General features: G+C 46.9%; 1 protein-coding gene across 2 annotated transcripts in view; it reads right to left on the bottom strand.

Moving 5' to 3' along the window:
* Nucleotides 1–25,707, bottom strand: part of CD82 (CD82 molecule) — a 54,162-nt gene extending 28,455 nt beyond the window's left edge. The window contains exons 1-2 of one of the 2 annotated variants that reach the window (XM_067557596.1): nt 25,600–25,707; nt 1,100–1,181 (exon numbers count right to left, since the gene is read on the bottom strand). In XM_067557596.1, the coding sequence (XP_067413697.1) occupies nt 1,100–1,162 (63 nt within the window). In that variant the 5' untranslated portion in view covers nt 1,163–1,181; nt 25,600–25,707. Of the gene's footprint in view, nt 1–1,099; nt 1,182–1,446; nt 1,598–25,599 lie in introns of those variants that run through there. The other variant, XM_067557597.1, reaches the window with a different exon arrangement.
* Nucleotides 25,708–26,299: the final 592 nt, after the last annotated feature.

Raw genomic sequence — 26,299 nt, 5'->3', positions numbered from 1 at the left:
CTCATCTGACCAGGCTTCTCTGTCGTACATATGCAGTGTTTAGTGAGACAGTTTAACCTCACAGGAGAAGTGGGGAAATCTGGAGTCTGTGGCCAGGTCTACACTAAAGTTAAAATCAACCCAGCTATGTTGCTCAGGGATATGAAGAATCCCCACTCCTGAGCAACAGTAAGCCAACCTAATCACCAGTGTAGACAGCACTAGTTTGAAGGAAGTATTCTTCTGTCAATCCACCTCTCTAAGAGGCGATAGGTAGGTTAACTACAGTGATGGGAGACGCCTGAGGCTTCCCTGCCCCAGTGACACCACCTTGAGAGGGTCAGAGAATGACCCAGAGTGACTACTACAATTTAGATCAGCTTCTGGAAAGCCCTGAAGGAGCTATCCCAGCCACTAAAAACTAAACAGAGGAGATTTGTGGGGGAGGGTAGTGACTAAAGAGAAGTTGGGGCAGATACCCAGGAAGCAGCTCACTCTGGGTCTCCCTCCCAAATCCAATCCTCCTCACCCCACCAGGCAAGCCTGCACAAAGGCCCTCAAAAATTCCACTTCAAATGGAAGATCTGGAACAGATTCAGCTCATTCAAAAAATTAAAACTAGCCGCTGGGACTTGAAGTGAAATGACGACGGTTCTTTGAAGCCTGCCTGGCCTATTTAGAAGAGGATTGCAATTAACTTCAGGTTTTGTGGCTTCTTTAAGGAACCAAGTTACGCTGCTGTTCCAGATGCGGCAGAGAAAAATGCAGCAATGGCAAATTTCCAGGGAAGTAAACTAGGCCTGCCTTCCCATTGATGGAGGCAGCTTAGGCACCAGACGCTACAGGCAGTATATGTGGAATGGGACAATCTACCTACTTCAGGCAGAAAAAGGGGTGGAAGAGTCTATAACGGGAAGCCACAAGGGGTGTCGGGGTCAGTGATTTCCCCTACCGAAGAGTGGCCAGCATTTTGGAGTGGGCATCTATACTAAATATTAGTTTAGTCTGAAGTCTAAATGCCACTTCATGGTCCACATCTGAGGTTACAGTTCCTTGTGCCCACCCCTTAATTAAGGCCTCCCATCTACGTAAGCCCTCCAACACAAACAGATATACTTACAAAGAAGAGAAGGTTGAAAAGGAGGAGGAAATACTTGGTGACTTTCAAACAGCTGGACCCCATCTTCCTTCACTTACAGGATCTAAAGGGGGAAAAAAGCAAGATGACAATCCACATCAGTATATAGCCTCTAGACAACATTAAAGGGGCATTGGCAAAATGGTGGCACGGAGCAATCTTTAGTGATGACCAAAGAGGTAGTGGTACAGCTACATAACAGCTGGTTGTGTAGAGATCATGCTTGTGCGAACTGGATGAAGGGTTCCCCTTACTGTCCCAGAAGAGAGTGGACCAGACTGACCACTACTAAGTTTCCTGGATGGTGGCAGAGGGTGGACAACACTTACAATGCAATTCTGTCAGTCACAGAAGGGATTTTACCAGCTAGGAGCCTGGTAATTCCATCGCTATTTATATGTAGTCAGCTGAGGCTCCAACTCCATATCCAGAGGACACAGCTGAGCTTTGAAATGAAGCTTTTCCAACTCTTTCTGTAGGCCTATTCAACCTGCTCTAGGGAATAGGGACTCTTCCTTTCTCCCTGTGGGCCTGTAGACAGTCAAAAAAAGGGGTCAAGAGCATCATTTGAAAGCTCATGTCAAAGCCGTTTTTTCTAAGAGAACTTCTAGGAATTATTTTGGAGAAGCTCTATGGCCTGCACATTATACAGAGGTCAGACTAGATGATCAGTGGTCCCTTCTGGGCTTGGGATTCATGTCAAGCCAGCCATGTACAACCCAATCCTGTAGCCAGTTACCGGTGTGAATGAGAACCGGTAGTCATGCATGAGAATACAGACCACAAGCCGTACAATTCAGCGGTATACAAATCACGGACTTTGCTCAGTGGCCCTTAAGTGTGGCAAGGATGTGCCTATAAAACCAACCTTACGTTTTCAGTATAAGGTAATCACAAGCCTATGGATATGGGTACCAGTAGTACAGCCTCCAGTTTGATGATACAGGCCAGAGTAGCATGGACATTATGACACAAGAGGCATTTGAGGACCATACCACAACGTGTATAGTCTGGCCCCAGGGTTTTCAGAGGATCACAGAAAGAATGTTTGAGATTATGTTTGGGAAACACCAGCATGTTAAGAGAATCCTGCACAACATTTTCATTGTGTGTCCTGTGACACTGCAGCGCCTTAGTTTTGCCGCAAACCAATGCAGCTTCACTAAACCTGAAATAAGTTTTGGAATGTCTAACTTTGTCCAATTAACATGAACATGCAGCATGAGAGAGCAAAAAGAGACTAGTGCAATCTGCATGAGCATCACATAGTAGTGCAAGGAGAGGCTAGTCCACTCCAGTAAGTCTTTGGGGAGACTGAATACAATATTGCAGATCCAGTTCTAGGTACTACTCCCCACAGATGGGGATAAAGTGAAGGGAGTTCAGAAGATCCCTCCAGCTCTCGAGTTAGTTCTTATTTCATCCTAGCTTGGTTGAGTGATACTTAAAGGCAAAGGTTTTCACATCTCAGAGGTCAGTTCTCTTTCCAAAGAGTTTTTACACATTCCCCCAGGAATGTAGCAGCTTCTCATAGTATACGGTGCTTTTGAGTTGGTTGCTCAACAAGGAGTGATCTCTCTTAAAAAGGACAAATTCTTCCTGTGGGGTTATGAGATTAATTGGAGTGATGCTTCATCCCAATTAAATAGCCAACCCACAAAACCTAGGACAACATCAACAGAGAGTTCCTGGCATTGGGTTTGTTCAGCAAGGGTCACTGGAAGCTAGTGTTTTATTTTGTTTCAGTCCAAAGCTTTTGGTTAATCCTATTAAATATTTAGGTTAATTCTGGGCTAAACTGGAATGTAGGTTTCATTCTAATTGGCTAGTTTTCCCCACCAATCAGCAGGCACTTGTAGACTACAGGGAGGGAGCTCTGAACTCTAGCCATTGTGGAAGCAGGTACTACTCCACTGACCTCAAGGCAGACAGACACCAGGACTGGGTCCTAGTTTTGTATCTGGCCAGCAAGCAGTGGGTAGGAATTATTCTCATATGACTGGCAGGGAAGTGACAGTGTTAGTTTGTGGCAAAGCCCCTGCTCCTCATCACTCCCAAAATATAACAGCTTGGGATAGGTAACAAGCACAGTATGTAGCACATACATTCCTGGGTGGGAATGTTTACACTGCAAATAGACACCCTCAGCTGGCTGGCTCTTGCTGGTTGACAAGCTCCTGCTCAGGCTGCAGGGCTGTTTCATTGCAGTGCAGACTTCCAGGCTCAGGCTGGAGCCCAGACTGTAAAACCCTGCAAGACAGGAAGGTCCCAGACCTCAGGCTGCAGCCCAAGCCTGGAAGTCTACACAGCAAAGAAACAGCCTCACAGCCTGAGCTCTGGGAGCTGGAATCAGCTAGCAGGGGCCAGCTTCAGGTTTTTAATTACAGTGTAGCCATACCCTCTGTAGGTAGCTGAGTGGCCTCACTCACCATGGAGGTCCAAGCACCTCATAAATATGGATGGCTTTATTCTCATAACCCCTCTGAGGTGGCAAGTACTAACCTGATTTTACAGACTGGGCACTGAGGCACAGATGGATTAAGTGAATTGCCCAAGGTCACACAGGACACTTGTGGTAGAGCCTAGCCATGCTATATTAACCACGAAGATCATCCATCCTTTCCCTTTGAGAGAGATTAAGGCAAAAGACAACAGGACTGTCTAGGAAGCAATTAGTCACCCCAATACACAATGCCTGAAATTTTCTAGTATTTGAATTACCAACACACACACACACACACACACACACCCCCCCAAGGTGATAAATTAACAGCCTTGTGAGGGCATATTGCTAGTCAGCCTTATAGCACACAGCTTGTGTTCATCTCTGATCAGACCAGTGAAGTTCACCTAGTCCAGTATTGCATCTCCAGCAGTGGGCTGTACCACATGCTGTAGGCCTGTCTTTATACCTTCCTCTACAAGAGATGCCAATATCTGGAACACTGCCGCCACCGCCGCCCCCCCCAATACAAAGACATATGGAGCTCTAATTTCCTGCATTCCCTGGAACACCAGTCTGCATGATGCCAGGAACAGAAAGTGAGGCTCATTACTAATTTATGCAAAGGTAGGTTTTGCCCCATGGAAACACTGGCCACAGCAGGAAGTCTGTTTTACACCAAAGTCTCCACCATCTTAGGGCTAGTCTACACTAGCATCACTACAGCAGCGCTGCTGTTGCACTGCTAGTGCAGATGCTTTATGCCGAGAGCGCTCTCTTCAGGACTTCCTGCAGCAAATCCAGACAAATGCTCTCTTTTGGAATCTTGTTAGGTTTTTGGCCTCAAGAACAATGTGGCAGAGAGTTCCACAGTTCAGAACTTTTTGCATAGTGTCATTAATCATCTTTTAGTTTCCTTGAGTGACCCCTTGTTCTTGAATTATGAAGTTTGATTTACCTTCTCTACCATGTTATTTTATGTGTTTTATCATATTCCCTCTCTAATGTTAAGAGTTTCAGTCAACTGACCTTGAGTTTTACTGTGCCCCTAAATTCTCAACACCATTCTCTGAACCACCCCCTTCAGTTCTGCATTTTTGTTTGAAGAGGGATTGATCAGTACTAGACAAAATATTCTATAGAAGGCTGCATCATTGATTTAGGATATTCCCTCTCCCATCATATTGGCCTTATTCTTTAAATATCTTAACTGTTTGCTGTTCTGCATCATTGGTTTGTCCACAGTGATGCCCAGGTCCCTTTCCGGAGTAGTTTGGTCCAGGCTCACAGCCTACAGCCAGCCTGGGGTTTGGCTGGGGGGGGGAGGGGAGGGGAGGGGAGTGTAGTGAACGCTGAACACAGGAGAGTTCCACAGTTCAGAACAGGTAGATCTACAATCCCTGGGGTTCTGCTCACCAACTGGATCCCTGCCCCCGCAAAGGAGCACAGTGCAGCAGTCTGTACAGTTCAAGGATTAGGGCAGGGGCCACTTGCCTTATTCCCCTGGAGCCAGGAGTGGGGAGGAGGGGAAGCGCATGATTCTTCCATTGGAATAGTGCGCACAGGTATTAAAGGCTCTTGACGGCAGTGAAGCTAATACCTGGAGCACACAATCAGGGGAGGACAGCAGCTGAGGAAAGGAGAACAGAGTCCTTCTTTGTTAGGGGCTGGGCAAGGGGACTGGCATGACTCAGTGCTGCACTTCAGTTCTGTAACCTGAACCCAACCCACCGCCCCCTAGCCACAAAAGTGGCTGGAAAAGTAAGGCACAGGTGGCATTGGGAAGCTTTGGAGATTCCCCGCCCTGTAAATGGTGAGCTGTAAGGTGACACTGTGGGAACCAGGAGTCCTGAGGAAGTGGGATGATGAAAGAATAGTGTGCGCAATTCTCACACTATACAGAAAAGACAGAGGGATAGGGTGGCTACTTAAGGTTGGTGTTTTTTCTTTTTTCAATTAAATTGCAAGCTAGGCTCTTTTAAAGAGTTTTCTTCTTGACCCCACAAGCAGCTCATGGAAACTCCGTGAATTTTGTGGTCACTAAAGCATGGCTGATTACATTTGGCTCAAGTCACTGTGTAAAGCTCTCACTAGGCAGCTGTGACACCAGACCTCAGTGTGGACCTGCAGCACATTCTGCTATTGCAGTCTTGGATTCCCACATATGCAGCAGCTCTGCTGAGTCCCACCAGATTGCTCTATAGTGACCCTTCCAGTCAAAGGAGCAATTAAATTAAATTTGGGTTTAACACAACCCAAAGAAAGCACAGCTCGTGATTGGAAATAACTATCCCCTCTTGAAAAACAGCAGGTGCTGCTGGGGAAGTGCACAGCTCAAAGACAGCAAGAAATACTAAGACATACGGAACAAAAACAAACCACACACTGAGTGGGAAGCATCACCCCAGGACCAAGAAACAATTGTATTGAATCAAGATGCAAGAAGGGCTGCAGTGTGCTGTCGTCTCTCCCTAAGAGAAGAGTCACCCACCCAGAAGAGCTGCATGATGTTTGTGTGTTCATAGTCACAACCACCAATCCCCTGAAGCTAGGGATTTTAGAAGTAAGGCAGGGGCACAGGCTCAGGATGTGGACAATAGAGCGGAGGGCATGATATATAGTTAGCTAGCGTCAGGCCAGGGCGAAATCAAAGCAGCAGTACAAAAGACTGTCAGAAGCTTTCCCCCTCATTCCTTTTCACACTACCTTGGGATGGTTGAAGCCATCTGCCAGTTCTCTTCCCCTACCCTGTGTGTGTTTGGACTTCTCTAGAATTTAGGCCTATTTTTACAGCCTGAGGGCTCGCACCCATCAGGTGGAGAGCTTTGTTTTGCAATACATAGCTCCCCCAGTTATCCAACCCATTCGTTGCCTTCAGAGTGGGAGTTGGCCCCATGCAGTGAGCATTCCAAAGACCCCAGGAACTTTGGCTATGGCAGCACCTTTCCTCAGTAGAGAAAAGGTGAGTACCTGAGACCTGTCAGTTGTACTGGATTATTTGCTTCCATGTGCTATTCCCGGTCCTGAATTTAAGTCTCTGAAGTCTCCCATAACCTGCCCTCCTACCCTTCCCCTCTGTGCCATCCTAGTTACTGAGGTCATTTGAGGTCCACTGTGAGAATTCCCTTGGATTAGAATGCCCTTGGGAGAGGCAGCATTCTTGCTGGAAAGCCCTTGACTCTGGAATGGGTTCCCTCTCTGAACAACGGCAGACATTCAGGTCAGAGAACATGGGCTATTGGTTGACCATCCAGGGAAGTACAGTTAGTTTAGGTAGGGAACTTGCATGTTCTTGGCTCACAGTTCTAGAGCCATTAGATTTGAGACTGATGTGCCCAGAGGTTATGTTGATGGGCTGATCTTTTTAAGAACCAGTAGATACACACTTCCCCTGCCCTGGTGACCCTGCTTTGTGATCCAAAGCCATAGAGGCAGTTGCCCATTTTGTCTTCATCATGCAAGCCCTAAAGCAGGGAAACTGGAATCTCTGCCAAAGCACAGCTCCACAAAGTAAGGTCAAATGAGCTGGAGACCATCTGGAGTTCAGACATCAAGGAGATATTCCCACTGCAAGGCTGACAACTATGTGCATTAATAACCACTAATAGCTAAAGAAACTCAAAAACAGAGTTGCCTTTAACTCCAGGGGGGTGAGAAACCTTTCCAAAGGATGTGATGGGAGACCGAGGGTATGTCTATACTGATGGCAGCAAAGTCGCCGCCATCAGATCAACCTATCTTCACTGACTGCTCAATCGATCCAGAAGTAGACGCTGGTAAACCATGCCCTCAAGTGGTGTAGCACTGCGTTGACAGGAACACAGTTCCCATCAGTGCAATGCAGTGAAGACGCCGTGCAGAATGGAAGCACAGCAGTCAACAGGAGTTACGCAAGCTACTCTGTGTAGCTTGCATAACTCCTGTTGACTGCCGCCAAATCGCCAGGTAAGTGTAGACCAGGGAAGAGACTAAGAGGGCCTCAAAAGCATAAGCAACAGGGACACTAACTACTAGAAAAGTTTCATTTTAAAGCTTAGCTATGACACTATTGTATTTTGAGGGCTTAGGCATGGAAGTGTTTCCAGGGGCTGGGTTTTAAAGGGAAAAAAAAATCAGGATGGCTACTGATCAGCGAGACCTGAAGAAGGCTCTATGTAGACTGAAAGCTTCTCTAACAGACAGAAGTCGGTTCAATAAAACATTAATCCACTACCTTGTCTCTCTAATGAGGAAGTGGCAGTCTCCATGTCACCACCAGCTAATGACTAGTGATAGTAAACAAAAGGCTCATTAACTAACACAGTCACAGCACGGCCTTCCCCCTAAGGCCAACAACCTGCAAGGACTGGAGTTATCAAACAAAATCAGGTTAACAAGTGAGCAGAAAATACATGAGAAGCTCTGTACTGTTGACATTTACAATGGCCTTGGACTTTAAGTGCAGCTGGGAAGTGCCCAAAACAGTTTACTATACACAGAACCTGGCTGTAAACTCAGCTTTGATAGCAAACACCATGACAGCTTTTTAAAGAGGGACATTGGAGATTGCAAGGAAGATGCCCTACCACAAATTTAACCCCTTCCTTTAAAAGGCAGCAATGTCCCCTTTAAAAAAAAAAAAATGTTCAGCCTAATAGTGAAAAGAAAACAAAACGCTTAACTCTCCACTTCTAGGCTGGGTTACCTAACAAACTGAATGCAGATGGGTGTCTGTTACCCCATCATTTGATATGAATAAGATTTCTGCTCCCTGAGAGCAAGACTGAAGTCATTTAAAAAAAAAATAAATAAAAGGCTTCATTTTAAAATGTCTGTCATTGATCATATGATGCAAAAATATCACTGTTATTGAAGGGGGGAGGGGGAGAGAACATGCCTAGGAAACTGGTGGCTTTTATTGCCGCCTTTACAATACTGTTTGTTATCTTTAATAGGAGGCATAGAACTAACTCCCCTCTAGGCAAGATCAGAGGTTAAGAATGCTTACCATGAAGGGCAGAGTCCATAGTAAGGCTGAATTTCTGATAAGACACCAAATAAGGCAACCAGGCTAATTTAGCTAGAGTTGTTCCCACTTCATCTGCTGCTAAACAGTGAAAGCTTTTCTGGTTTGGGTCCTGTAGCTGAGGTATCATTAAGAGGTTCACTTATCAATATGCTGAGCAGACAGGCAGAGTAGGGGTGTCCAGTGAAATACCAGGCATTAGGGATAGCAGTCATTCCATTATTGCAGAGTTTTTGTTTTTAAATAAGCAAGCAATAAATGCAGCAGGAAGTAAAAAGTGCTTTAGAGCAGAGGTCCCCAAACTGTGGGGTACAGAGGAACATGGAAGGCATGGCAGGATCCAGGCCAGCCCAGGCCCATGGAGGGCTGGGGAGGGAGCACCAGCCAGCCCTGCTCTGCCCCACGATCTCTGCTCTGGCCCTGCCCCCCAACCACGACTTCACGCCTTGCCTTGGCCCCTGACCTGAACCATGGCCCTGTTCCTGACCCCAGCTGGGTGGTGAGGGGATGGGAGGGGCACAACTTAAAGTTTGGGGACCACTACACTCAGTGCCTGCCGGGGGTTATTAATCAGGAGTTATGACAAACTAGAATCCAGGTGTTATTGACAAAATTGTGCCATGAACCCTTCCAACCAGAAAGTAGGCTCTGGAATGTAGAGGAAACCTGATTGGCTATTCTGGGCATTTGGAATTTTTTATCTTAGTTGATTGCAACCTTTCAACAGCACACTTCTGTCTGAAAGTTGTTTGATTACTACTACAGGTACCAACTTAGAGTTACTTGTTATTTTAGGTTTGTGCACCTTGTATATTTGACAGCATTGCCTAGTCAGTTTCATTGTTTCCCTTGTGGAAATGAGGGGGAACTGACTCATGATACAGCATTTGTCAGAGGACTGGAACAGTTGCAACACATCAAGACTAGCCACAAAGTCTAGTTCACTGGAGTTCAAGAATGCTTTATCTAACCTGTTTTGTTTTCTGGTTTCCATGCACCAGTGTGATGATCCCAACACTAGGCAGAGGTGTAAATATGGAGATAGAAATGTTTGACACACACACTTAAACTGGCAACCTAAGTTAGGGGAGAAGGGGCTATGCCACTTGACCACACCATCTCTAATTCAGCCTTACTATGGACTCTAGCTTTGAAAAGAGACTGTTTTTAAAAGTCAGGATGCAGTTATCATTACTGGCTTTAATTTGTTAGCCAGCTCCCCTCCCCCATTCCATCCCTACCCTTCCTGTAGCAGGATCATGGAGAAGCTGGTACAATCCCACTGCCTTGAGGACAGATTCCTATTTAATATTTCACTTTGCTGGACAAATTAATATAGAACTTGTTCTGAGGAGCCCCACTTCCCTCTATGGAGAAGCGGGCTCCAGGAACCCACATACAGCATTAAAAGCCAGCCTAATGGCAGGCCTGTATCAGTAGAGTTCCTGAGGTCAGGATTTGAGGCTAGCAGGGACAGACCACACCTCACTCATCATGCTCATGTAAATCCCACCCGCCCTCCAACTGGCACTGGACAAACCAAAATTAACTTAAATATTTGTATCAGAATAGAGTCCCCACTGGGCTAGGTACTGTACAAGCACAAGCCCCCCCAAAACCTGCTTTATTAAAGAGAAGCCTTAGATTTCCACCTCAAACAAAACAGGACCCATTGGTAGGGTCCTTCCCTAAGTTAAGTGTCTCCCCCGCCACCACCCCAAAAAGCCCTCATCATTCAGCTGCTGCTGCAGTTCAGCTTGACACTTGCTTCCTTCCAGTCAACTCAAAGTAAGTCTGTGCAGTTCTATGTGGTTGTGGCTGTAAAGAGGCAACAGTTATGCAGTCTGAGTGGTGGTGGGGAGGAGGATGTTGCTTTGTCCCTCCCCCATGATGTCAAGACCTATCTTCCTCTGTTCTAGCCTCTGTGGAGATAAAGATGACAGAGAGGCAAGGAGGACTTTCCACTATTGGGTTCCTGTTCACAAATAAAAGTAAGTTTAACACCCCAGAAGAGGGAAGTCATCTGATGACAGACAGTGGAAACAACAAAAGTCAGGCACTAGCACATCTCAGAAGTTAAACCCTTGATAAACTATAGCCTTCTCAAGACTTCTAATCATCCATTCCAGAGATCTGTAAGGGCTGGGGGAGCAAACCTACTTTCTTACTCCCTAAAGGGGTGTAGAGAGAACACCCACCTTTTCCTTTGCCAGCCTTTCCTTGGCAATTTGAGTGAGGACTAAGCCATTAACTGCTGCAGAATCTGAACTATTAAACTGCCCATGAGATTCTAACTATATGGTTAGAAAGAAAAGCTTGACAAGGAGAGACTCCCCCTCCCCCACACCAACCCAGTACCACCTCTCCAAGTCTGCAAACAGGTCAGTTTCATGGCAGTGACCAAAAAGCCTGAGGGCAAAAAGAAAGCAGACCCAAATAATACTGGCATGAGGGGACCCTGCTATTAAAGAATCGATGTTGCAACTCGTGAGCCACCAGATGGCTACAACCAAGCCCAGTCTGCACCTGCCACCACCAGTTCCTTCCACCCACGAAGAAGTTTAGTTTCCAGCTGTAGGCTCAGAAGTGTCCCATGAGATCAAGTGCACCAGGATTCATTGCACCCAACCTGACTTCACAACCCTGTCACCAGCAAAGCAACCTGGCAGCAGTGAACATGAGCACAAGAGCAACGAGTCACGGAAACCGGGACAAACAGCATGTTTCATAATAGCCAGACTTTTGGGACACATGGGGACTGATGCAGCCAGCATTGGAAGGATATCAAATCAGTCAAAGGTAAAGTTTCTGCATGGAATAGAGACCCTGTCTACTTAAAGCACCCTGTCCTTTCTAAAGAATGGAAAATATAAAAAGACAGACAAAAGCTGTAAAGAGTGGATGTCTAAGACACTCCCCTTCCTCCAGCTCAAGAACTGGGATTTGCACCCCCACCCCAAAGCAACTGTCCCATTGTTGAGTGGCATAGTCTGTGGCAGTTCTGCTGCACATGATGCATTGGAGTCTAGCCAGCCCACCCAATGTGCTGAGTGTTCCTGGGTGCCTCAAAGTCATGGACAAAGCGACAGCATGTTTTAAATTGGGCATTTTAAAAGCCAGCCCTGTTGGAGGTTACTATGGAAGCTGCCTGAAGTATTAGGACCCTGTGCAAGATTAGCATTCTGCCATCACTGGAGGGGAAAGCAGTCTCTTCACTATGAGGCCTGAGCAACTCCAGAGCTGCTGCTGCAGGTGTTTGTTTAGCACTCCTCCTTGCTGTCGCTATAGAAGCGATTCAGTGAAGACTACAAAGGGAGTTACAGAAGCTGCAGTGAAAGTACTTGACTTGTAGCCAAAGCATTTGTTTAAAATGAAGTGTTGCAATAAGAAGTCTCATTAGACAAGGCCAATGCCAAACAATCCAGTCCCTTTACCATACAAAGCCAGCTAGGAGAGATTCTGACCTTGCAGGATGGTAGGAAGACTTCCAATTGCACCCAGCCTGGGACAGTCCCAGTGACACGACGTAAGTGACACGTGCAGACACTCTGCTGTCCCAGAGACTGCATGTGGTACCAACCAGGTGATTCTAGCAGCTTTAACTGGAGTGACATGAGAACATTAGTCAACTGAGCCCTGTCACCTATAGTTAGCATCACTCTATTCTGCAATCAAACAGCCCTGAGAAAGCCAGACATTCACTCTGACTGACAACTGCGTCAGTAGAGAGAACTTTTCCTCTTGGCCTGAAGCAGTCCTGTCAGACATATGGGATAAGTTCCCCAGGAATTTGGCAGTTGCAGCAGAGAGCAAGTTTTAAAAGCTGGCTCTGTTTCAGGGAGAAGGAAGGGCCTCTTTGGAGTCTCCAGATTTACACATACTGTGTTCTACTTAGGCTTTTGACAGTTTAGTAAATGGGTTAAGCTGAACCAGAAACAAGGCAGGCTGGGTGGCTTTTTCCAGTTGCTGAAGTGTCTTATGTTCTAAATTTGCACCACAGAGTTCACGGAAGAACACTAGTCTGAGAGGAGCCAGCAGGAGCATAGCCTGGAAAGCTGCAGTTTGGCCTCTTTAAAGCAGCTATGTTCAACACCTTTCATCCAAGGATCTCCAAGTGCCTTACAAATATTAACTAAGCCTCAGCACCTAAGCAAGTACATTTTAAAGAGAAGTTAGTCAAGGCAGGATAGTCCTGTGATTAACTCCATAGATTTTACAGGCGTGATGGGGTGCCTATTTTTAGCTCCACCACAGACTGATCTTGAGTTCTTTGCATCAGCTCCACATCCTCAAAAGAGTCACTAAACAGGAAAGCCACTTTCCTACTTCAGAGGGAACCCATGAAAGTAAGCTGAGTATCTGAAGCATTCAGACATTAAACTATGTAGGCACAGAAGTAGAGGGACTGACTTCTCACAGCACATTGGGGCAGTGCTGTGACAGAATCCAGAAGTTCAACTCCTAGTCCTGGCCTCTGGGGGTACGTAGAAGTCTTCTGGCAGTATATCAATTCATCTAGATATTTGCTAAACTTCACAACAGGCTACATAAAAAACTAAAATTTCATAGACAAAATGAGAAAGCAAGCAATTATCCCAGTAATAGTGTGCTGTGACACTTATTTTTTGGTCTGATTTTGTAAGCAAGTAGTTTAAGTGAGCTGAAACTTGGAGTACACAAGACAAACCAAATTCCTGAAGAGGTACAGTAGTCTGGAAAGGTTACGACACCCTCACCACCTTCAGCTGAAGGATGGGCCATTGCAGGAAACAGACAGTTGTGCCAAAGACAAAAAAGTGTACATTGCCCACTAGACAGCTCTGTATTGAACTCCCAGGCACAGAACGCAGCTAAAATGCAGGAATGTGTGACCTCTCCTTTAGTTGTCATTTATTACAATGCCAGGATACTGGCCAACAGGGAACTGATCCAGCTCCAAGTTTCACACCATGTAGGTGATTTCATTTTATGAACAAAGGCCTTATAGTGAAGTTATTCCATCTTCAATAGAAGCAAAGGGCAATTACTAAAGAAAATGCTGTTCCAGTTATACAGTCAGAACACTTAAGGCCTCCACTAGATTTAACAATTGGATGTATAATTGTGGACCTGATATTCTAGTTATACATGTTATAAAAAGCGAACGGAATCAAGGCCCCTTCAGGGTCCAAGAGAGTTACCAGATGGACCAGAAAGGTTCTCCTCCTTACCCATACACAGTACTGCACAGTGCATTAGGGAATTCTATTTTGCCTTTCACAGCTAGATCCATTCACCAGGAGGATACCAGATTAGGATCAATAGTCCCATCTACTTCACTCTGAAAGATCCACTTCAGAAGATCCAAGGCCATAAACTAGTTCCATTGTACAACACCTGGTGTCTTGAACGCATGAGTGACTAGACTTCAAAACCAGTGCCATCTCCAACAACACTGGGGTGGGTGTTAAGGTACCAATGACTGGTTTTTTCGCCCCCAAATACATCATGATCTTGATCTTTATGCCAGAAGAACCTGGTCATTCCCAGTATACCTCTTCTTCAAAATGGGAATTTTAGTGTTGTAATAAGCTGATTAAGTGAGGTGCTCACTTTCCAAAGCAGGAGTTCAGATGCAAGAAACAGGGCTAGGCATAGATGACCCATCCACTTCAACTCTAGGACCCAGAAATCTCAAATTCTCTTGAAGCCCCTCCTGCCTGCTCATAGGTAGTCCATGGTAGGAAGTCTCCCTAAGGAACTATGTGACCCCATGAAAATGCCTTCATTTAAAGAGAGAGTCCCATGTAATCACCAAGTGAGAGTAAGAACCCAGCATCTGCAAGTAATATAGTATAAACCCATCTAGATTCTGCAGCACTTTACATCTTCAGATCACAGCACAAATGTTAGCTAACCAAATCAAGACATTCAGGGACTGGGTCCCACTTTGTCCAATTAGAAATGGGGAAGAGCTGACAATGATGGCTAGATTAGGGTAAATGGTGTTTAAGACTCTTTAAAAAAAAAGGAGTTAGCCAACATGTTTTATAAACCTCATGTAAACAGGGCAAATCTTAAAATGTGTTTAAGCACACATTGAGGGAGCCAATAAACTAAATTGAAGTAAAATACGGTAATCTGCATCTGCACTAGGGAAAAGATTGTGTGAGAGAGAGAGAGATTTGAGGTGTTCTGTTCAACTATTGACTAGCATGTACTATAAGGCAAGCTAGTTAAAAGTAGTGTGCCTTATCATGTCCTAAAAATGGGTTATCTAAACCAGCTAACAGCCTTGTTTACACTAGGATTTTAACATGTTGGATTACACTTTTCCTACTGAAAACAAGGCTCTAGAGCAAGTTAGTGGCATGTTAGCCAACGTGCTACCATCATGCCTTGAAATTCTAGTCTAGACAAGGGCCCTAGATAGAAAGCAAAATCTTTCACTGTACATGTAGTACAGAGTGACTATAGGAGCAAAAATTCTAGTTAAAAGACTGCCAACTCACTCAAGTGAACACAACTTTTCAAATGCTAACCCAGACACTCCAAATGTGTTTCTTCTAGGTTTATTTTAAGATGAGCACTCTGGCAATTAACTAGTTAAAATGGGAGCAAGAACACTAGTTTAAACAGACCCGTGTGGGCCTTGAAAGAAAAAGGTTCTCATCCCTACCAAGAAGAGTTAGGACACAGACCAGCCCCTTCTCACCTTCCAGCCAGATGGCTGTCATCACATCCAGGGGCCACTCTTCAGGAACCAGGAACAGCTTCCATATATTCAAACCAAGATGCTCAGTTATTCCATTTTACTCTAATGCAGTGACACTCAGAGGCTCACAAGCAGCTCTTTGCATCACATGATTACAATTAAGACGGTCACTGGAATTTCTCATCATGGACAGGTTGCAAGCAATAAATAAAAATTAATGGAAGCCCACGACCTGTCTGGGGTTGAGGGGGCGGTGCGGGGCAGCGCGTGCACAACTGACAGTTGAAGCCCTGCTGTGGGAGGACTGAAGCCAAAGAAGGTTGCAGAATCCGTGACTTCCATGACAAAAATCGTATCATTACACATTAACTAAATTAGTGTTTTTATTAACCAATCTGGATGCTTGTACTATGTTATTAACCAATTGTAACTGAGAAAACACTTGGTCATTTTGCTGAGAGAATTTTTTTTATATACAATAAATAGTAAATGAAACAATAATCACACTACTGTGGCTTTTGGGGGTAATGTTGATCACTGAACCACTAAGGTCTGAGTATCACTGCTCTAATGCATTCAGAGTTCATTCATTCAGGTTTGTTCTTACAGTAATGCCCTTCCCCAGCACATACATCGGAGGTGGGGGTGGGGCGGGGGAAGAGGATGAGAATAGCTGGGGTCATTTGACTTTAGACCAGTTCCCCATATGGAGCAGGCAGCCAGCACATCTGATTCTGCATCACATCATGGGGGGGAAGGGGTGGGTGAAGGGGGAGGAGAGAGAAGAGGGTGGCAGTAGCTTTGTGAAGCCAAGAGGCAATGGAGGTTTGCTTTTGAGAGCAGTGTCTGATCCCCTCCCCCCAAGGCCCCAGCATCTCCTTGCTATGGTCTTTTTTCTTACCCATTCTGTGAGTGTCATGGCTCCAGACAGCCATTGTTCTTGCTACGCTCCCATTATTCCCCCAAGCACCTCCCTCAGATTCCCATTCAGCTCTCATCACAGGCATGTTCTCACTAGTAAGAGACAGAAGGAAATGCCAGAAAGGGTGTACATTTTAACAGCCCATAAAACTAGGTAACTAGGGTTTTTTCCTCCAGCTGTGGTCCATGGACCATTATTAGTTTTGCTCTCCCTCTGCTGCACAAGACCTTCAGTGAAACCAGTTCCTGTCTCAAAAAAAACCCACCAAGAGGCAGATAGGATACTGCACATCCCAGCAGGAGGAAAAACAGCATTCATAGTTTCAGGGATCGCTTTCAGAGAAAGTGTATTTAAGGTAGGACTTGAATGCAGGAAGAGTGTGGCAGCTTGACAGACTGATGGGGAGTGCATTATACACCTGGTGAACAACTTGGGAAGTTTGTTGGGGGTGGGGCAAAGAAGAGAACAGACAAATCAGAGATGCAAAGCGGAGCAGAGCTTTGAAGGCAAGAAGCATGACATTTAAGAAGTTTATTTGTATTGTTTTAGTACTGAGATCCTGCTCCCTTTGTGCTAATAACGACAGTCCCTTGCTCCAAATAGTTTACTTGTTTCTTCTATTTAAGAAGGTGGGAGGAGAGTAGAGGCTCAGAAAGGTGAAGTAACTTGCAAGTCAGTAGCCCCCTTTGTCCCACACAGCTATGCTGCCTTGTTGCAGTGGACAAAGGGAAGCCCGACTGAGGTGGAAGAAAAGGCTGATGTTTTGTCACATCCTTTCCAACTGGGAAGCTTGAATGGGTCCCACTTAGCCGACCAAAAACAAGCTTGCAACCCAACACAACTTGCAAACCAACATTCATATCCAGGTGGCCAGCGCTACAGAAGCTAAGGAGAGAAGGTCTTGGCTGTGGGGCAAGGTAAAGCACCAGCATCAACAAGCAAACCTTAGGAGACTCATTGCACAATTACCAAGGTGAGGCTAGGACTAGGCACATCACCAGGTTCACACCTAGATAATTCCAGACCTATCTGATTTATAAACAAGCAGGGAGGTAGTTTCATAATTACAGCAATTCAGGTGCATCTCCAGCTAGAGGCCTGGCCCAGCTAGGTTGAGAAATCAACAGTGAAACTGAAGAGAGACTAGATACCACATTGCTCCCTGGAAACTGGCATGTTTAGAACAGCGACACCACTGAGGAAAGAGCCTCTTAGTTCTTGGTTCACACATCTTGTGCAGAGTGTACTGGGTATCCACTGTGACGGGAGTTACAGAAGAGTCTAGCACTAGCTAAACCAGGAGATTCTCCATTTGCAGCACAATGGCCAACCAATTAGCAGGGTCTTCAGATCCAGCCTAGAGTCACCTCCTACATAAGCTCAGTAGGAGGGTAGAGCCAAAAAGCACACCATGCAGTTCAAAAGTGAATTAAAATCTGAAGTCAGAGACAAGCAAGTTTCTAGTCATCCATCAAAGATGAAGGCAGGCATTACGGCTGAGGAATATCTATGTAAACCTAAACCCTAATGCAGGTTAGCAGCCAAAATGAGTTAAAAATCAAAGTTTGGACATCCAGACCCAGCATACCCAGACCCATATGCAGTACAGGGTTGAACATAGGCTTATTTCTACCTGAGCAGAAAGAATGTGTCCTTATAAAAGAGGCTCAAATTTCTGAGCCAGGATTAGCTTCTCAGCTCCATGGGATTTGTGCTATGTGTCCGACTTGCCCTAGCATAAGGAATTTTCCCTCCAATCACTGCGCCACTCCACAGCATTTGACCAAACTGAAACTAGCGCCTGGCAGAAGCTGAATAATACGCTGAATCCCCATGAAACATTACATCAAGGTGGCTCATGTTGCTAAAGGTTTAAAATGGCCTTTGATGTTCCCATTCTCTCCTGCATGAGAGCTATGGCCTAGCTGAATGCCAGATGGACCCTGCAGCAGCACGAAGGAACAAGGTGCAGTTCAGGGAGTCAGTCATACCCGACCACTGGTAACAGGCTGTCTAGACAGGTCTCTTGAGAGAGAGAGAGAGAGAGAGGATGCAGTCCACAGCTGAGACAGCATAAGAAGTTTCTGCTCAGCAATGTGATTTACAGGAGATTTACCTCCTCCCCCTTCAGGGGGTTCACGAGCCAATCACTCAGGCTGCCAATTCACCCAGTATATTCCAACTGGGAAAGAGATGGCAAGCTGCTGCTCTGAAGTCACATATGCAAAGGGATAGGTCACTCCCTTCAGCCCCCGAACAGGAAAGTCTTTATCTCAATAGACTATGCTCCTCCTTTTATAGAATACCCGCAGCCCTGACACCCTTACATGCAGAGGCCCAGCCATAGCAGCCTCCAGTACTCAATCATGGGACCTAGTCACATGGGAACAAGTCAGTGGTCTACAGCAGTGTTTCTCAACCTTTTAAGTAGCAAGAACCCTCATAACTTCTGAAAGTTTTAATATGTACCCCAACACTCAATATTCCACAGGATTTTATATTTACAGATTAATGGGAGCCATATGTTGGAAGAAGGACTGAGTATATAAGGCTGTGATATGACATCTGTCAGATCTAGTGTGGGTAGGGTTACCACCTTTACACCAGGGGTGCACAACTCAAGTATGTACCTGGGCTAGAGGTGAGGTTGGCCAAAGCTAGGAGGCTTTGAGTGGCATGCCAATGCTGGGGAATATAAAGTACCGTGCCAAATTTTTTGCCATAGAGTTGAGAGGAGGAAGGGGTGACAGACAGGGAAGGAGGGCGAGAGACAGGGAAGGAGGGTAACTGGTAAAATCTGGTGCTGTCAGTTGTCAATTTCACTGCTCTAGCTGAGCAGTGAAATTGACAAGTTTTATGGGCACTGGCTTTGAGCCAGGGAGGGGGGCTGCCACCTGGGCAAGTTGCAGGCAGCTGCCAGCCCAGGAAGTGGGTGACTGCCACCCAATCTGAGCTGGGGCAGAGGAGGATTCCACACCAGCTGGGACCCAGGGATGTGAGCATGGGGCTGCTGCTCATCTTCAAGCTAGGGCGCTGGAGGCTGTCCCTTGGCTCGGAGCTGGGGCATGGGTGGCTGCCACCCAGCTGCGAGCCCAGCTCGCGAGATGCAGGAGGCTGCCACCAGACTCCCACCTGGGATCTGGGACCAGGCGGGAAGCAGGGGGCTGCCGCTCGCCTATGCCAGAAGCTGGGGGCTGCCGCTCACTTCCCAGCTGGAAAGTGGGTGGCTGCCATGGGCTTCCCCAGAAGTCGCCTGCCTCCCCTTCACTCTGTTTTTCCCCAGGTACCCCCTGCTTGTGTCTCACGTACTCCTGGACCACAGGTGGAGAAACTATGTCCTATATGAAGTGTTCACAAGTTTCTGCCACAGTGCTACTCAACCCATCTTCCATTGTATGTGGACCATCAGCACTAGCACAAGTGCCTGGGCACCTCCACCATTAACTTCTTGCCATGCTGAGAACTGCCTTTAATGCCTACCCTTCACTTCTTAACCCCTCATTTGTAAGATATTTACAAGCCACCTGATGAGCTGGAGGTTTAGATAATCTTTTGTCCTATATTTAAACAAATCCCCAAAGGGAAGAAGTTTCATATAACTATCCCTCCAAAAATCCATCCTTAATTACCTCCTGATGGAGGAGCCCTTGCTCCTGACTACCCTGAATGAAAGGTGTAGGCATTCACAGGGAGTTCCATTTTCCCAGTTTTGTCATCATGACTTATTACCCATTAAGACATGGAATTAGGTAGAGAAGCCAGTGGGCCATATTTATCCCCTATCTTTACATCTTTAATGAAGGCAGTGTGTCCTACAAAGACTACAGATCCCAGCATGGAGTGCTCCACCTCCTTTTGAGGGGCAAGCCAGTGTGGGGGTACGTGCCATTTAGAGGTGAATCTGCAGTCTGAGGAGATCCAAATGAGGAACTCTTTAGAGGTTGAGTGAGGTCAAGGGTCTATGATAAGAGATCTTGTAAGTTTCTTAAGCAGATCTTTAAGAATTTAAAAAGGAAGAAATGGGTTAGCTGAGAGAAAGCTGAGAGAGTCCATGCAAAGACTAAGACGTCTGTCCCACAAGTACATATTTAGAGATCTTTCCAACAGTGCTGCCTTCCATGGTGTGCTTCTTGCCTGGTCAATCAGTATTCAAACTAGGATGGAGAGAGAAACACTCTCCTCCCTCCCCACACTTAGTTCTCTCTTTTTTAAAAAGAGAAGAAAAAAGCTTCATACAGATGGACCCCATAGAAGCATAGGAAGTTAGCAGGGTATAAAACATCTGCCAAGTCTGAGATTGCTCTGAAGCAGGCCAGAACTTAGAGTTCCTCTGTGACACATGCCTCAAACTCTGTCCCCAATTCAGTCATCTTCACAGCCAGGAGAAGGAGAAAAGCCTTCCCCAGACAGTGGCAAGCTACAAATGCCACATTAAGTTCAGCCATACTGCATGAAGTCCTAAAACAAAAAGGCAGCGGCACCTGCAGAAGGGGTGTAAATGCAAGCAGCTGGATAGTGAGCCAGGAAGAGGCCCTGTTAGGGCATCCCCTTTGACAACCTACGTTGGTTATGTTAGGTTACCTTACATCTGTCTATGCTGAAAAACCTAAACAAAGCAGCATGCTAACAGGAATGAGGAAAGTCCAGATGAGCTGCATTATTAAAGCTGTGATGTCTGCCTGGAGTCTCCTCCCTTGTGAAATCAGGTAGGACTAGCCTTATGGAGAAAGCTCTCTCGCTCTGTCTCATGCACTGGTATGAAACTTAGTCAACACCCAAAGCCTCCGCCTAGCTACCATCACCCAATACAGAGAGAAGAGAGGTCCCCTACTCTCAACCCCAGTTTCACACTAAACTCAGACTCACAACACTGTGCACTCTCACACAGAAGCAGGAAGTGTTTAGAGACCCTGTGGTACACACAGCCCAGGTTGTTCTTCCCAGGACCTGCTGCTGGTCAGTACAATAGAGAAGACCAACCAACCAAAGTCAAGTTGGGTCCTGGACTAAACCAGCTTACTTAAGTGGAACTGTTCTAGTGCAAACAGATTTCTCCCCCATAGAGGTAATTAAGTATGTGATAACATAAGTAGCAAGACTGTAATTTCACAGAAACCACCCACCTCTGTGAAATTGGGAATGTCCCTGAATCTGAGTTTTGACTTGCAGAGTGACTAACCAGTGCCAAAAAAAATTTTTTCTCCCAGCACAGAGCTGTGACATCCTAATGTGAACAAGCATCAAGGCACCTCAGGAACACAACTGTCTCGTGGTTTTATGGAGTAGCTGGAACTCTTGCTCCAACAGACACTTGGTACCAGGCCCACAAATCAGTTTGTGCCTGAGCAGGGCTGGACATGCTGCTCCAGTCAGTTGTTCCAAGCAAAATCAGTGTCCTGTGCTTGGGACACCCATAGGAGTGACACCTGAAAGTGTCCAAGCATAACCAAGCCAATTTGCTTTCTTTCCCACAGATCCTTGTCCTGTTCGTGTCTACACATACAGTGCTTGTTCAGCATCCTATAAAACAGGAAGAATGTCACCTTTGCAACCAGTTTGCCATCAGATAATTATATACCAATATGTGCAATATCAGCTTATTACTGGGTCTGTGAAGATGTCTCTGAAACACTAGCCTCCTCTCCATAGTTCTTTGCAATACTGGTTCTGCTATAGAGGTTGTGGCATTAGAAGATAGTTTAATCTCACCAGATTGTAGGAGTCTAGCCACAAAATTTCTGACCTTCAGATCTGAGGCGGCATGTGATCATGAGCATTGCATACCAAATCAATCCCATTGCACCACCAGACTAGCATCAGAGATTGAAGAGAAGCATTTCTCCTCAGACATAAAAGCAGCCTGGGGAGAAGATGGTATCCCAAAGTGAGAGTGCTATGTAAAGAGAGGGAGCATCACATATCCCAAGAGTGTGAAACCTTTTGACCAGTCTCACATCTTCCCTTACACAGAATCCATTAGGGTAGCCAATCAGGCTGTGTTCTCATAAGCTATTCAGGGTTGGACCTGTTCAGTACTTGGGTTCTCTTGGACATCTCCCATCCATGATGTTTCACACCGAGCCACTTCTTGCTTCTGTAACGTAAGGGGTACTCTTGGATCCAAGTCACTACTGTGTAAGTGCCCCAGCGCTGCAGGCAAGGGCAGAGGCCCCAGCCACTAAAATCTCAAGCTCTGCCATCCAGTACAAGATGTAACTAAAGAGATTCAGTCTCTGATATTACAAAAGCCTGTATAAGCTGTCTCAAAAACTTGTCTATTTCATCGACAGAAGTTGATCCAATGAGACATTACCCCACCCACCTTGTCTCTGAAAGCCATGGGAACAGATTATGAAAGTGAATTTAGTGAGAATACACAGGGGCTGCTGTATTGACTATTCATTTCGATATCTATTCACTTCCAAACTGCCATTTGTTTAAATGAAACTGAGTGTCCAAAGTCCTGCAGAACCCAGGGGCCCTGCAGTAGGATTTAGGTGTAGCTTCCCATCAGTCCTTGCTCATAAGGAATCCTAGTGCAAAGTAGATAGTTCACAGGTAAGAACTGAACGTTGAGCTACAATGGATGCTCTCAGCCATACCTTTGGCAACAGCCTTTTTACATGCAACAGGCTGCACCATTTCTGGAATGCGTCATGTTCAGGACAAGTTCCTGAAGATCCTGTTATGACATCTAACAGGAACAGAATCCCATCATCACTAACAAAGGCTACCCAAATACCATTAATGCCCCTGAAAGACTCCAAGGCAAGGCAAATATATTGTAAAGGGTTAGGAATAACTATACTGAGCCAAGAAAAAAAAATGGCCTGTGGAGCTCACAGCTGGAGGACACTAAGGCAATTAAACAAAGCTCATCACACTTCCAGACAAAGAGAAAGATCAACCATTCATTTGAACAAAAGGTAGTATGTGCAGCAATACTAAACAGGATAACATACAGCTTCTTAGGCCTTAGGCTAATCACGAAAGCACGTGAAAAAACCTGTGAACTATTTAAGTTACCTAGCAATGGAAACCATGCAGGATCTGGGTACATAAATAGATAGTTATCACTGGGGGGGGGGGGGGGGGGGGGGGGGGGGCACGGCATAACCTAACAGCCTGAATGAACAGGTGACCCTTACACAATGCGCTCAGACTGCAAGACTAGGGTAAGTTTAATAAGCAGGCTTCTTCAAAAAAAATGCCCTGCCACTGGTCCTGGACAGCTGCAAAGCATCCTAACATTTTAACTGTTGTGACAGGACATACAGGAGTGTCACCTCCAAAAACAGAAGGGTCCCAGACTACTTAGTATCCTATAGTGCTGGATGCTTCAGAGGAAGGTAACTGATACTGTAAAAAAGACAGTTAAAAAAGCTTAGACAGTCACTTTAGACTGAAGCCACTGTGGTACATATTGTAGGGCACTCTGCAGGGCAGCAGAATGCAATAGCATCATTGATCAGCAAAGCAACTGTGCAACTTTATACAGCTCTAGCAAGACCACACCTGCATGTAGTATTCAGTCCTGGGCACCACATTATAAGATATTGACAGCAAAGAGCAATCAAGAGGCTGAAGGGAGTGACATATGGGGAACAATTAAGTGCGCTAAATACATTTAGCCTGGTAAGAAACCACCAACAAGACTGGCTGGTGGGAGAAACACCATGAAAATTACATGTTAAAAGAGGAGCAGACATCAAGAAGGGAGAGAAGTTATCATTGTTAGACACCTCTGTACCACAGGAAGATTTAGGCTGGATTATAACCACAGTGTCCACACCTACCACAGAGGTGGTAGACTGATGGGAGGAACCTCAGTTGATAGCTATATAGCAGACTGGACAAGGCACAATGAACTGTCAGGAACAATCCTGCACTGGTAGTAAAATGGGACTTTTCCAGCTCTAGTTTCCAGGATAAATGGCATAGCTGAATGAGATCTGAGCACCTGCCCCCTCTGCAGCTTAGTCCTAGCAACTTGGTAGCAGCTGCTACATTCCAGCAGGAGAAACCCTCCTGGAGCAGCTATACGTCCACTTCCATTCAGGGCAGTCCTTGTCCATTACAGTGCCATAGCTACCTCCAGCTTAAACCAACACCAGGAAACAACAGCTTTGAATGAAGCCAGCATGCCAAAGCAAAGGCAGCTCAGCAGATCTGGCCACGCCTCAGACAGAAGTGCTCCGAAGTAAGTAGCCTTCCTAAGGAAGGGGCCTCTGTGGCAGGTGAAATTAGCTCGATGTATTAAACGAGATCGTTTACGTTTACTAAATTGAGCTACTCTCACCTGCCTTAGAGGTCCCCTTCCTTAGCACGGCAATGGCAGCCGCTTGCCCCGAAAGGCAACAACTCTGTTAAAAGCAGATCTTTTAACGTTTGCCTCCAAGCCAGGCAGCTGAAGAGCCATAATCGCTGCTGTCTTGTCCCCCCCTCGCCTCGGACAGCTCAAGCCCCTCCAGGCTAGCATCGCTCTTTTCCTTCCCACTGGGAGCCCCCTAGTACCGTCTTGGGCCCTCGGGTCCTGCACTCCGTACCAGGGGCGCCAGAGAAGGAGACACTTCAGCCGAGGGAGTCCCGGAGCACCGGGCCGCTGCTCTCTCAGACACGAGGGCTGTACACGGGGCGGGGGGGGATTGATTCTGGAACGTTCACACGGACTTTCCCCACCACCCATCCCGTGAAAGCCCCCGACACGCTTCGCTCTGATCTCGCCCACTCGGAAAGTCCCCCGCGCTTAGAGTGGCAGGCGCAAGTGCAGTCGCAGACCCGCACAGGGGCTGTGCCAGGGAATCTCCCAAACTACCCGGGGGGGAGGGCGAAAAAAATCTCACCGAGCTGGTTTGCAACCCCAGTAACTCCTTCCCAGAAATGCCCATCGCGTTTGGCCCCAGTTCAAGAGAAAAACAAGCCAGCCCCGCTGCTCGCTGGGGGCCTCAGTTCCTCCACCCCACCTCCCCAACACCGCCACAGGAGGGAGCTAAACGCGGCTCAGGGGATCGGGGGGGGTCTCCTGGAGAATCAACTATCTCCCCCCCCCACACACACACACACACACCCCAAGCTGGGCCTTTCGGAGCCCCAGACCCAGCCAGATTGGTGGCAGCACAAACCAGGGAATTGCTGAGCCCGGCGGGGGGAGGCGGGGGGATAGAAGAGGCACGGGGCTCCCGCCCGGTTACGGGGCACGGACACCCCCACCTCATGCCCCTTAAGGACCCAGTAAGCTGATGGGGAGAGCTGGGAAAGCTACGCGCCCCGGGAGCGGGTATTCCCCCCCCCCCCCCTTACACAGCATCAGTCCCCGCGCCCCCCGCCTCCTCACTCCCCCGATCACTTTCCTGGCAACTTTCCAACGCGCAGCCCCTTTCCGCGGCCGGGCCCTGCGCTGAGAACGCCGCGCTCTCACCTGCACCAGGACTAAGCGACGCGCAACAAGCTCCCTCCCTCGCCGAGCCGAGTCAGTCGATGTGGCTTTATGGCTTAGCTGCCTTGCCCTGCCCCAGCTGCTTTCAGTTCTGCTCACCAGGAGGAGTCAGCTGCAGCAGCCAACCCCCGGGGGCAGCCCGGAGACGCCTCACACCCTTAACCCTTCCCAGCCCAGACTGGAGCCTCAGCCAACCAATCCTGTGGGGTTCCGGCAGCAGCTTTAACCCTTTCCTTGCCCAGCTGCTTTCAGGGCCGATCAGGGCAGGGCACAGCACAGCACACCCCAGCCAGCTCGGTCCAGTTCAGTCCTTTCCTGCCGTGACAAGCTGCGCCTGCAGAACGCGCAGCGCCTGTGGAGTTTGATCCCTAGTGCAAACAGCGTCTGCCTAGGACGGGCTGGGCAGTGGGGCTGGGCACTGATAGCATGTCCGTTTCCGTGGGAGATCGCTGCACAGCGTCAGCCTTCTGTCTGCTCTTCTGTCCTGTCCTGTCCTGCCGGCCTAGCATTGCCAGTCCCGAGCATTCACACCTCCCGAGTCAGGCCCCCAAGATTATGAAACTGGTTTAACAATTATGAGATGGTGTTTATAGGTGTACATAGTGAGGATTAGTTCCCTGCACTGGCTTCTGGTAGAAACCTTTTTTTGTTTTTAAAGGGGGAAGGGGGTGTGAAAGGAAAC

The sequence above is a fragment of the Emydura macquarii genome, unplaced genomic scaffold (assembly GCF_026122565.2).
Source record: "Emydura macquarii macquarii isolate MOO-44397 ecotype Brisbane River unplaced genomic scaffold, CSIRO-AGI_Emac_v2 contig_1876, whole genome shotgun sequence".
In the NCBI taxonomy this organism is placed as follows: Eukaryota; Metazoa; Chordata; order Testudines; family Chelidae; genus Emydura; species Emydura macquarii.
This window is presented reverse-complemented; position numbering and strand designations above follow the sequence as displayed.